Source organism: Pelophylax lessonae (assembly GCF_965119305.1).
Source record: "Pelophylax lessonae genome assembly, chromosome: 2".
Taxonomy (NCBI): domain Eukaryota; kingdom Metazoa; phylum Chordata; class Amphibia; order Anura; family Ranidae; genus Pelophylax; species Pelophylax lessonae.
In genome coordinates this window covers 298,588,903-298,602,738 of record NC_138769.1, presented here as the reverse complement: position 1 = coordinate 298,602,738, position 13,836 = coordinate 298,588,903, and the positions used below count along the sequence as shown (strand labels likewise).

At 43.6% G+C, this 13,836-nt stretch overlaps 1 protein-coding gene across 1 annotated transcript in view; it reads right to left on the bottom strand.

Moving 5' to 3' along the window:
- Window positions 1–13,836, bottom strand: part of LOC309545916 (platelet-activating factor acetylhydrolase 2, cytoplasmic-like) — a 74,310-nt gene that overhangs the window by 41,681 nt on the left and 18,793 nt on the right. The window contains exons 5-6 of the mRNA XM_082245339.1: window positions 12,537–12,660; window positions 6,133–6,246 (exon numbers count right to left, since the gene is read on the bottom strand). Coding sequence (XP_082101465.1) covers window positions 6,133–6,246; window positions 12,537–12,660 — 238 coding nt within the window. The remainder of the gene's footprint in view (window positions 1–6,132; window positions 6,247–12,536; window positions 12,661–13,836) is intronic.

Genomic DNA, 13,836 nt, shown 5'->3' with positions numbered 1-13,836 from the left:
CAGGGGCTCTGTGATCATTCCAGAGAGAAGAACGGTTAGCTGTGTTTACAATAGCTGTCCGTTCTTCTCTCTCAGCGGGGAATGATCGCGGGTGTCAGGCGGCAATCGGAGCCTCCTGCCCCATGCATTGGGATCCCTGCTGACGAGCGGGGGCTGGAGCGGGAGCGTGCAAGCTGCAGGCGCATGACTGACGCATACCTACAGCGGTTCACGCAGGAGCGGCTGCCTGCCGCAGTATAACTGCGGCGGGTAGTCGTTAAGTGGTTAAAAGAAAGAGCTGGATGTATTTCTGAATGCACGAAATATACCTGGATATTAGCATTTATAGGTAATTCCACCAGAGATAGCTGATCCAGGGAATATCCCAAACATTTTTTTACCGAACTGGAACAAATTTATTGATTTTTTTTTGCCTTTCTCTGGGTTAACTGTGGGGATAGGATTTTGTATATGGAGGTTTTCAAATTATTATTTTTTCCAATGGTTAAATTAGATGGACTTGTATTGTTTTTAACCTGACTCAACAGAAAAGGGTACGTATACACATTTTTCAGCCCAACTCTCCTTAGAGTCCTTTCACAGGGGCGTTCCGTATGTCCATTTTTCCTTGCATCCGTTTGCGGATGAAAAACGGACATAATGTATGCCTATGGGATTGCGGAAGTTAGCGGATGACCATCCGCTAACATCCGTTTTGCATCTATTCCATTCAGTTCCGTTTTCCTGAGCGGAAAAAAAAAAAAAAAAGACTGCGCCGTGTGGAAGGACCCTAAGTGTCGGTTCACACTATGGCGATCCGACTTCGGGGGCGACCTGTGAAGTCTCTGTGCACCGCGACTTCAGAGCGACTTGCACGGACTTCACATAAGGGAAGTCAATGCAAGTCGCTCCAACTTGTGTCAAAAGTACTACAGGAACCTTTTTCTAAGTCGGAGCAACTTGAGTCTCTTGGTAAGAGAATCTATACATTTTTTGGAATTGGAGGAAAATATTCACTGTACACATTCTGCTTAATGTCTCTTCATTATAGGGGTGAATCATCTCTCAGGTGTGTACTAGAAAGCATCTATTCATTTGTGGCAGGGCAGAGGATTTTTTTTTTTACCTGTGATTTATCAACTCAACTGTAATCTTACAGTAATAGGAAATAGTCCTGTAAGGACTCTTTTACAGCTTTGTGTCCTGATGTGTTTTCATTAACAAACCTACGCTAAAGTGTTACTGAACCCAGGACCCTGCATTCATTATATATGGTCTCCCCCACAATACACAGAACATTGACATGCAACAGTTTTAGTAAATATAAACTGCTAAATACCTAATTTCATCAGCAGTCTTATGACTTTACATTCTGCTCTGGCTGTCCTATAAGGCTGCAGGACCGCAGACCCTCTGTCTGGACAGTGCTGATTGGCCCTGTGCTGATCACATTCACCCTCTGAAGAAAACTAAAAAACTCTCTAGCAATACACACCAAACTGAGCATGTGCAGCTTGTCCTCTGCCCTCTGTTCTTTCAGGTGATGGTTAGGGGACAGTGGAAAAAGGGGAGGAACAGAGAAAACAGCCTTTTTTACACAATGCAGAAGATTACCCCCTTAGGTTCCACAGTAAGTACAACAAGCATGCTTTACCGCATATACAGACCGATTTTACTGTTGTGGGTTTAGTAACATTGTAAGGCAGTTCATTTGAATGGCCTGCCAAATTAACTGCATGTACCAAAATATAGACATGCTCCATTTTTTTCTGATGTAGTTCACCACAAAGGATGGTAGTGCATTACGGTGTTTTTGTGGTGTGCTGCAATGCAAATAACAGGAGGTAGGAGGTGCATTGCCTTAGTGCCATGGCGTACCATGGAAACTTACTAGAACTGCAGCACACTGACGCATTTAACATGCACTGTGGTAGTGCATAGAACAAAGCTCAGATCTGGTTTGAACTAACCTACCTAAAAATACATGACTCACTAAAGCACAACATAAAAATCATACATTTAACTGTAAATCCAAACGTCTGCCCTAGATTTTTATTACCAGCGAAGCAATGAAAAAAAGACTACATATTTTCAGGATAATATATACGATGTGCAGTGTGCTAGAACTGTCAACCAAGTTGTGTCACTGAAAATAATGTTCTGCAATGTATTTAATTTTTAATATAATAATTCAAAGCGAAAACATAGGATGCTGTTTTTATGGTAGTATGGTTTTGTTTGTCTAGGATCATCTTGACTGATAGTATAAAGCTAAAGAATAATTAAAGTAAGCCTGTAGTTATGTTAAGGTGAGTACACTGGTGGGAGTGTGGCTTTGATGTCCATTTAGGCGCACACCTCTGTATAGAGCTCCGTTGATCTCCTGTTAAATATATTGTATTGAAGAGAAGTTCTGCCAGATTTTCTCTAAAAAACTGCCTTTTACCTATCACTGAAGCTGCAACAAGACACCATTGTAGCCTGGAGAGGGTGGCCAAAAGAACAAAGACACGCTGCACATCTTGAGCCTGCGGCAACTCACTCCCTCCACAGCTGCAGTGGGAAAGGCAAAAAGGGAGTCGATGCAAGGCTGAAACAATATGCTTACACTCTAACAACGGACTGGTAGCAGCATTGCCCTCCCATGTTGTTGTTGTGAATTTGAGTGGACACTATGGAGGTACTGCTTTCCATCTCCTCCATTATTGCTGTTGTACATGGGACTGTTCCACAACCCCAAACTGTTGTAGGAGAAAATAAGCCTGCAAGTCTAAAACAATATGCTTACACTCTAACAATGGACTGGTAGCAGCATTGCCCTCCCATGTTGTTGGAGGACAAGCCGGAATTTGAGTGGACACTATGGAGGTACTGCTGTCCACCTCCTCCATTACTGTTGTTGTACATGGGACTGTTCCACAACCCCAAACTGCTATAGGAGAAAAAAAGCCTACATTAAGAGAGGTTTAAGCTTCCGTTCATACCTATGGGGGGGGGGGGGGGATATCTCAGTACTCCTGCACACTGAATTAAAGGCATTAAGAAGTATATACAGTTAGTTAGACATGATATGCAAAAAAAATCTTTGAGAAGACCGCCGCGTTATAAGGGTATGTGAGTGTGATAGAGGATGACATGCTTTGCATGGAGGGCATGGAAAATCATCTACGAAATAATCTTTGTATAACTGGAATGCCAGAAAAAGCCGAGGGTAAATCACCCACAGCTAACTTCACTGCAAGTTTTCAGCTGAAAGCACATATGGTGCCCTTCCGCCCTCCACCACTGGGGGCTCCCCCTGGACCATTCTTTTTTAAATTGCTGGCTTACAAGGATAAGTAAACCATTTTGAGATTTGCTAAAAATAAGCAAAAACTTCAAATAAACATGTAAGAGCTGGGTACACCGCTGATGAAATAACAAATGTTGATGCCTGAGTTTTTTTCCATTGCATCCTGGGAACCCCAACACAAAGGATGGCTCAATCAACCAGACATTAGAAGGTTAAACAGCAAGGCTCTCAGCCAGAGCACAACCTTTTAATGTGTGGTTAAGATTTGCATAATAAAGTTTTGCAGATTCTCGGATGCTCTAGTAGAAACCTGAACCTGCATGCAGGCACCTGTGCACGTCTGCCTTTTTCCCGTCTTATACCCATTTCACTATACTTTACTCAAAACAGGTCTGCAGACAGATTTTAAAGATAGGAACTAATGCAGTTAGGTATTTATTAGGCCGGGTTCATACATATTCGGCTGCAGTTTCGTGCCTGGGGTCTGGTGTGTCCCTATTCACCTGTCCAGGAATGTATCAGGTCCAAATTTTTGCCTGAATTCGCACCTAAATCGGACCCAAAGATGCACTGGATCCTTTTTAAACGAGGACTGTGGCTGCCCTGAACCTGTGTGAACCGGCTTAATTGAGAGCTGGTCATATTCGCCTGTTATGCCAATTGGATGCCGGAAAACCTGCATCCAATTTGCATATGGGTGAACCTGGCCCTAATATATTTTTAAATGCAATTGACTGAATTTAAAGAAGTATCAGCCTCTTGCAATACCCAATACTGCAGCATAAAGGATACTGCAAAAGGATAAGCTGCACAAGTAGTCTATTAGTTGTTCTGCAGTGCAAATGTGCTAACAAGAAAAATAGAAAGTTGGAGCAGAATGAGCAAACAAATAACCTCATCTGTCTTCTACTGCTCCTTCACAGTCCAATCAGCAAGCTGTGGATGGAGATTAGACACCACCTTATTTCTGTGTCTGACTAATGGAGAGGAAAGAAGACTTCAGACCCAAAAGAAGACCGGGAGTAAAATGGAGGAGTGTGGATGTTGCATCTCTAAAGTGGGGACTTTCTGAAGTAAGTCTGCCATAATATTTTGCATACTTGCACTTTGTGGCAAGAGCGCTGGGAACCTGTAGCAGCCTTAGTTCCACTTTACTCGTAATAGAGAAGGTGTGTCACCCGCCTGGCTGTGCTGTCTATCAGGACTCTGTATTTCTTAAAGCTGGATGGACATAAATACAAATGCTTTGTTAGGTAGGACAGCTTACTTACCGTATGTGCATTTCAGCTGCTTGCTTGGTGTTCAGCTTTACCATAACTACAGGTACATTCTAAGGCTTATATTTATAAAGCAGTGAAAATCACCAAGCACTCACTGAAGGTGTATCTTCCTGTTGCATGTGTTATTTATGGATAAAGTAACAGGTATGGTGTCCAACCCGTGGGCCGCATGTGGCCCCCGAGAGTATAGCATGTGGCCTGGGCCCATATGGAGGGGTGCCAGGGATGTTGTGCAAGCATAGTAGCAACTATGGGCGCCAGGGATGTTGTGCAAGCACAGTAGCCACGGCGACCGACACAGACAAGCCCAGCCCACACACATCTGTAGGGATCCTGGGATGCAAACATGGCAGCCTACATGGACAAGCCAGGCAAATGCACTCATGGAGAGATGCCAGGGCTGTCATGTTTGCAATAGCACCAACAGCAGGGAATGTAGGGGTGCCAGGTAAGTAAATGCTGCATGGCTGGAACTAAGGGGAGCTGCGCCTCCCAAACAGCACATACATAGGTTACATGTACACTGGCGAATTGCAGCGGCAGTTCCTCCTGCAGCTCTCAGCAGGTAGTTGTGGCTGCCGACTCCATTCATTATTATGACAGTTCGTCAGCAGCCACACCTATTCACGGCTCCCTATACAACCAGCGATTACCTGCAGTGAGACGCACTTTGTCTGCGTCCTGCAGCAACCACGGCTGGTAATCGCTGGCTGTTTAGAGAGCCACAAATAGGTGCAGCTGCCGGGGAACTGTCATTATAGTGTATGGGCCCTGGAGGCAGCACCTACCTGCTGAGAGCCACAAGAGGAATTGCTCATCAGCTATCCTTATTGGTAATGGATCTTATGTGCTGCTCAAGACAATTTATTTTCTTCCAATGAGGCCCAGGAAGGTCAAAAGATTGGACACCCCTGATGTAAACATTTAAACAATAAAAGTAAATAACACAAGATGCCATAATACACTTGGCCTTGTTCAACTGTCCTTTACTGGCCAGAGACTGAACTCAGACAGGGCTACCTTACATAAAATATTGCAGTACTAAAGAAAAATGGAAAATACCTTTTTACCAAATAATTTTGTGTGGGAACCTGTTTTCTTAACATAAAAATAATTTCTGTAAACAAAGGATGGATGGCGGCTTTTAATAAAATAAAGAAGGGAAGCAGACCTTACCCAATAAAGGAGGGGAGCAGGCATACACATAAAGATGGAGGTTAATGATCATCATTTGGAAAAGTAAGGAAAGCAGTGATCCTGAAAACAATGAAGGATGAAAAGATAGTGTATGTATCAGCTGAAGAAGAAGAATGAAGCATGGAAGAGTGAAAGAAGATCATGGGACAGAGATACAATGAATGGAGGAGGAAATTAAGATTTACAGTCCAATAATATGAACTTTTACACTTTAATTTCATATATTTTCCTTTTAACAAGTCCATATCTTTAGAGGGTTCTAATGGTGCTGTTTATTATTAGTGACCTACTTAAAGCTTTTTACTGTATTTCTAATAAACTGTAAAAACAAACCTGAATTCTGCAAGCATTGAAATGTTTGACAGCAATTATTACAATGAATACCTTTAGAAATTCCAGATTGAGATCTGGATCCAGGATATTGGTTGCTGCCCTTCCTGTGTCTATGTCCTGTAGAACTCTCACAGCTCTGATGCATTCACTTGCTCTTTGATGAACCTAGTATAAAAAATAATTTGGTTCAAAGTATTATACTTTGCTTCCTGCTAGCAAACAATCATTGTCTCCTTCCTTCTCATCCCTCTGGTTATTGAAATGTATCAAAGGAAATGAAAGCAGTATTAAACCCAAAAGCAAACATTTATTATATTGCAGCTTACCAATTCTTAGATGTGATACCCGTTTTAGTTCCTTTTTTTAGGTTTTCTTTCTTCTATTTTCATCTGGTGAACCAGCCAGCAAGTCTGTTGTTTTTCAAAAGCACAACTGTTTCAGTTCTCCAGCAGAATGTATCAGTTTACATGAATGAGACAAACCACTTAACACTGGCAGGGGTAACTAAAATTATCTGTTTTTATTTATTCATGCAAAACCTTTATCCCAAAAGGATAAAAAAAAACTGTTTGCTGTAACTGATTATGGGAACTGGACGTTGGCTTCAGTTTGTTAGTGTATCTAAATCTGCTAATACATTTTAACATCACTTTCCCCCCAGACTGACAATGGTGCTGTCTGCTGTGCTCCTTCATCTAGAGTGGGGGTGCTCTAATACAGGAGGTGTATTACTGGCCAGATCACCAGGTGAAAACGGGAGGGGAAAAGCCAAAGAAAAGAAAACTCATAAAGCCGCTACATCTAATGATTGGTAAGCTACAATGTAATACATTTTTGGTTTTGGGTTTAATACCGCTTTAAAGAATGTTCTCACTAATTTATGCATTGTCCATGAAAGGTTCTCTGGCATGTTAATTCTTGGATCATTAACAAGCCCCGGAAGATTTTACCCCCATTCCGACCAGGGCCTATTTTGCGATTCGGCACTGCGTGACTTTAACGGACCATTGCGCGGTCGTGCGACCCTGTACCTAAACTAATTTGACGTACTTTTTTTCCCACAAATAGAGCATTCTTTTGGTGGTATTTGATCACCTGTGCGATTTTTTGATCATGCGCTATAAACAAAAAAAGAGTGACAATTTTGCAAAAATAACAATATTTTTCACATTTTTTTATATGAAATTCCCCCCAAAAAAATGTAAAAATCTAAATTTTTTAACATTTTCAGTCAATTTGTTTTATGCTACGTATGTTTGGTAAAAAAAAAATCGCAAAAAGCGTATTTTGATTGGTTTGCGCAAAAGTTATCGCGTTTACTAACAAAGGGAAAGATTTTTGTCATTTTTTTTTAATGCGTAATGGCGGTGATTTGCGATTTTTTTTGCAGTACTGTGTCATTGCACTGTTACTGTAAAATTGCACTGGCAGTGAAGGGGTTAACTTTTTTTTGAGAGGGAGGGGTGGTGTGTGTCCCTAGGGGTGTGATTCTAACTGTGATTGGCTGTGGCTTGAGGTGTAGGAACAGTGATCAACGATCCTACATAGTAGAACCGTATAATCACGATTCCTACACCGGGGAGAATGACAGGCGGCTTGTTTACATCAGCCGCCTGCCTTTCTCCCTCTCCACCGACGATCGCCGAGTGGCCGGCCGACATCGGGTCCGCCGGTCACACGCGCGGGGGGGGGGGGGGGGGGGGTCCGTGACTGCGCGGGAGCGCGCCTCCGGCGGCGCGCGCTCGCTCCCCAGAGCCTCACAGGCTAGCGACGTAGACCTACTTCGCTCTGCCTGTGAGGAGCTGACTGCCGCAGTAAATATACTGTGAGCAGTCGGCAAGCGGTTAATTAAAAGTGTACATCAGGGCAAAATAATAAATTAGCACATGTAGTACATATCTCCCATACATGCACATTTCCCCATGTTTTATCACTTACAATGCTGAAAGTAAAAAAAATACCTATCGAGCTGGCAGAAATTCTGCATGTTCCTATCTTCCTGGACTGACAACACAGTACCTTTATTGGACTATAATCTCAATCAGTGTTGCTAACCCTACTTGCCCAACTACAGAACTCTGTCTATTCCTCCACTTCTCACTGTACAACTCTACATGTATACATTGCCTTTTTTACAAGCAAACCAGTGTTGTCTTGACTCCCAAATGCCTGCTCACACACTGTGTGTAGGAAAGGGCTCTTGGAAAATGAAGTTCTAGGGCTTGCCCTAGTTAGTGGTAAGGATAAGCAAAGCTTGGGCTAAAACCAGTTTAGCCCAACCCCATGGTAAAGGTTTGCGTAATACAGTAACAGCCTACCGGCCCAGTCAGCTGCAGCTGTGGAATTCCCCGCTCCGCAGCTGTGTGTACCAAATAGAAGGTGATGCTGGTGAAATCATTGACCAAATATGGCCATGTTAGGTCAATAATGTCACCAGCATCCCTGCCCTTTTGTTACATGCAGCTGTGGGGCAGTGATGTTGATGACATCATTGACCTAAAATAGCCATATTAGATCAATGACATTGTCAAAATATGACCATGTGGCCATATTAGAATAATGATGTCACCTGTTATGTGCAGATTGGGGAATTCCACGGCCCAAACCTTAACTCATCCCTAGTCTACAGAAACTGAGCAACTGTCCCTGTAAGAATTGTATATGCTTGGTGATGATGTCACAGGGAGTAATAAAAGCTGCTACTCACCACAGCAACTAGGTAAAGGAAGCAAAAAGTAATGTTAAGTCATACTCTAAAGTGGGGAGAGCAAATTTTAAGGGTACAATTAGGTAATCCTGGACATTTACTTTAACTGGCAAAGGTGAGCCTGGGGGAGGTATAAAATGATCAGTTTAGGCTAGCTGGCAAAAAGCCAATAGTAAACAAGAACATAAAATATACTAATGGTCTGATGACATTCACAAACAAGTAGTTAAAGGTTTCAGAAAATGTACAACACCTCCATGTATATGTTACAGTGTTCTTCTAAACAGAGAATGTATCTTCCTAACCACAGAAAGCTTTTTGTCAGTACTGACACTTTAAGGGTCCTTTCACACGGGCTTTCGGCTCGGCGGACTCCGTTTTGCTCAGCGGGGAATCGATCCGCCAATCCCCGCTGAGCAGGCGGATGACAGGTCCATCTCCGCTTCCTTTGCAGAGACAGACCTGTCAGATCCCCGCTCTCCCCTACGGGAGATCGGATGATAACGAACCACCTGTCCGTTTTCATACGATTCTATTCAATCCTATCCTCCAGACGGAGGGAAAATAGGGTTTCCATCCGTCTGGATTTCACAGACAGGATCGGAACGGATAGCAGTGGGTGTCAGCGGACATGTCACCGCTGACATTCACTGCTCCATAGAGGTGCACGCAGCATCCGTTTAGGTCCGCCTGAAAAACTGACAGATGGACCTGATCGGAAAGCCCGTGTGAAAGAAACAACACTGAAGTCATGCTCTATTTGTTTTAACAACTGCTGCCAAAAATTTGCAGATTTGTCTGTAAATGTTTTTAGAAGTTTGTATCATTTTGTTGTACTAATAAATTATTTATCATTGTTGTTATACGTAAAGTATAACTGGATTTTTGACTTTACCGTAAAATCGTTTTCTCTGAAGTTCATTGACAGACGCAGCTTCATATCTTCTTAGCCATTAGGTTATGCTCCTCCCATCAGGAATAAGACACTAGGCAGGAAATAGCTTTCACCACACCTATGGGGCTGTCCCTGCAGGTATAACCCCACACACTCTTCTAGAGCCCTTAGTTTTGTTGCAAGCAGTGTTTAGAAGACAACAACCCCATTCCACTCATAATTAGAGGGGCGGGTGCTGCGTCTGTCAATAAACTTCAGAGAAAAGGATTTTACGGTAAGTCAGAAATCCAGTTTTCCCTATCGTTCATTTACAGACACAGCTTCATATCTTCTTAGCCATTGGGACGTCCCAAAGCAGTTTTTTTCACGAGGGTTGGGAAAAACAACGCAAAGAAGAATGTAATTTCCCAAAAGCTAAGCGTAGCCAACCAGGCAACAAGGAGCTTAACCAGGAACAACCGGAGCTCAACTAGAAAAACCATACACCCTCAAAGAGAATAAAAGATCTCTTTTAATCAGCACCCTGCAAAACCTTGCAGCCAAAAGAGGCAGCCGAAGATGCCAACACATCTACCTTGTAGAAGATTTGTCTGCAGATCCGGATTGGCCTGTCTTAGGTTTGCCTGACCATGTCTTCTTGGAACTCCCAGTAGACCTGAATGGCTTTCCTTTTTCTTGCAACCCAGAGGTACAAAAAAGCCGCCTATGAGCAGTAAAAGAAGGTCCCCGTCTAGCACGTGGTGCCTTGCCCTTAGAGGATTGAGGAAGGAGAGTACTCTTCCCACTGTAAGGCCCTTGATCAACTCATCCAGGGAGGATACAAACAACCTCTCCCCCATAAAGGGAAGGTCAGACAGAGCCTTTTTGGAAGCCTGGTCCGCAGACCAGCTTTTTAGCCACACCATGCGTTTAATAGCAATCCCCACCGCGGACACTTGCATATCGCATCGCATATATACAGAAGGGCTCATTTGATACAAGAGCTTAATCAGCCAGGGGGAGAGCTGTTCTGTTTCCAAGACCCCTTTTAGCAACTTCACCCATTCAGTGACAGTCTATCAACGGGGTCCGTAAAGGCCGGGGATTCCTCCACCGGGACCACAGAAGACTTATTCAGTCTGGAAACTGGATGATCCACCTTTTTGGTGGCACGGTCCACCATGTGGAAACCTTATCCACGAAGGGATAAAGCTTGGGCACCACTAACATGTGCTTAATGTGCCCCCACTGTTCATTGACAATATTGTCAAAGAGTTCCAGACAGGGGAACACTTTGCCCGATTTCTGGGACTTGTGAGTGCCAAAAGACTTCTGCGGTCCTGATACTGCAGACTCATCCACCATTTTTAAAGTTTCTCGCACTGAAACTATAAGTGCTTCCACCAAAGCGCTTTCCCGCGCAGCGGCTGATGAGGGCAGGTCCTCTTCTCCATCAGAATGTGATGACACAGAGCCACCAGGGTGGGATATGTCTGCAGCGGCCACAACAGCCTCTGAATCTGGAGATACAACAGAGGGGGGCGAAAGCAAAAGGCGCTTATGGCTAGTGTTACTTTTAACACTAAATCTATTTTTGATACTAGGCTTTCCAAAACTGCTGTAAGAGCTGACAGGGGCTGCGACCCAGAAGGTTCCACAGTTGCACTGAGAGGGTCTGTAGGTGAAATTGTGTCCTGGGACTCCATGTTCATTAAATTTAAAAAGATGCAGTGTCACTCTAAAAAAGTTGCAAAAACGCAATTGCCCGGCTACTACAGCGGTACTGCAAGTCTCAGCCTAACACAGTCTGCTAGCAGTGTGTGTGAGGAAAAGCTAGCAGTGTGTGTGTGAGGAAACTCACAGGAGACCCCAGAAAACGTTAACAAACCGATCAGGAGGCTTGCAGGAACATAGAAACATAGAATGTGTCGGCAGATAAGAACCATTTGGCCCATCTAGTCTGCCCAACATATCTGAATCCTATGAATAGTCCCTGGCCCTATCTTATATGAAGGATAGCCTTATGCCTATCCCATGCATGCTTAAACTCCTTCACTGTATTTGCAGCTACCACTTCTGCAGGAACGATCTGTACAGTGGAGAGAAACAATCTGACACAGGATGTGAAAGCATCTGGGTCATGCCTAGAGTGTCTGAAGCCTTGGCTATGTTGTCCAGCACCGTAGACCACAAGGGGTACCCTGCGACTCAGGGCGTTCCAGGTCGTTCGCATCCCAGTGAGACGGTCTACTCACAGGCTCATCCACAGCCATTGTGGCTCTGTCGTTGCGTGGCCTAGTGCTGGACTATAACCTGCGCACGCTCGCTGGCCAGGCTGGGAGACCTTAAGGATCTAGAATATCCAGTCCGAAACCCAGCTGGCTGTTGTTTGTAGTTCTCTAAGAACTCTATTAATAGAATAAGTACAAAATAAAAACAGGTTCCCAAAAAATAACAACTAAGACCGAAGTCCCAGCAGGGAACTAGGTCCTACTCCTAAACTAGGCAGAAACAAACTAAGGGCTGTAGCAGAGTGTGTGGGTTTATGCCTGCAGGGACAGCTCCATAGGCGTGGTGAAAGCTTTTTCCTGCCTAGTGTCCTATTCCTGATGGGAGGAGCATAACCCAATGGCTAAGAAGATATGAAGCTGCGTCTGTCAATAAACGATAGAGAAATTATTATTTATAGCATTTAGTATTTATAGAAGAATACTTTGAATGAAACGAGCGGGTGACTGATGCAGTGTAACATTTTGTGAATATTAGATGTTTTGTATAATTCTATAGTGTTTGGTGGGCAAATACTTTGTTAAGATTACCAATTGTACAATATTTTATTAAAACAGAAAAACAGTAAAAACAGAAAAACAGTACCTGATAGTTTCTGAGATAGAATTCTTTCATTCCAGGCTGCAATTGTTTGTATGGGACCCAAAACTCCTGGAGTGTTGAACTTGCATCTCCTGAGAAGTGGAATGTAGCACAAGCTGAACCGTCCCTGTGATATGATATAGTGACAAACCTCCTTCTGATAAATATATTAAACTGTGTTCTTAGACAAGTTAAATGTTTTATACAACGACCCCCAAGTTTTTACAAGATTAACCTTCACAGTAATCATCATACACCAAATGTACTGCAGGCTTTAACTCATCAAATCAGTTGAAATTCAATAGAACCAGTTAAAATGATTCCATTATTTAGAAAATATTCTACAGGTGGTGTAGACTTCACATGACTGTTCCATTTGTCCAGGACTGACAAGCCCAGAAAAATTAGCCCAAGAGTTTACCGTTTAAATCTAAGGCCTGATGTACACTGCTGCTGATAAACGGACATTTAGGAGCATTCGGGTGTTTTTTTTTGCAGCCCCCGAACTCTCCTCTACTGTATGTTATCTTATCTGTACATGTACACTGAGTATTTTATAGTTGTTTAGAGGCAGTGGAGTTTAGTGCCATTTTTCAGAAAGCAACAAATTGCGTTCAGGACTGAAGTTTATTGGCATGTAACAGCGTGCAAACACGTCTAAACGTGGTAAATCACGTTTATAAGTGTTTGACCATTTGCAATATGGAAAAAATAGGAGAGAGAGAGATAGACGCTTCCAAACGAAAACGCTCTTGAATGCGGCTAGGCGCGGCATGTAAAAGTGGCAAAACTGACGTTTTTAAATGTTGTTTACTAACTGTCAAGTTCCAGCGTTCAGAAGAGGTTTTTCAAATGTCCTGTGTACATGAAGCCTTAAAGTAGAACACTAAAAATGTTATTGCTGATTGTAAGGGCTCTTTCACACGGTCCGCCTCTGTAGGCGGATCCGTGCTGCTCAGCAGGGATCGATCCGCCGATCCCCGCTGAGCCGGCGGATGACAGCTCCGTCTCCGCTTGCAGTGCGGAGAGGGAGGTGTCACAGCCCCCGCTTCTCTCTATGGGGGATCGGATGAGAGCGGACCGCCTCTCTGCTCTCATCTGATCCGATCCTTGAACGGATGGAAAAATAGGGTTTCTATCCGTCCAGATTTCACGGTCAGGATCGGATATGGATGGCAGCGGGTGTCAGCGGAGGTGTCTCTGCTGACATCCGCTGCCCCATAGAGCTGCATGGAGGATCCGATCAGATCCGCCTTAAAAACTGACAGGCGGATCTGATCGTATCGCCCGTGTGAAAGAGCCC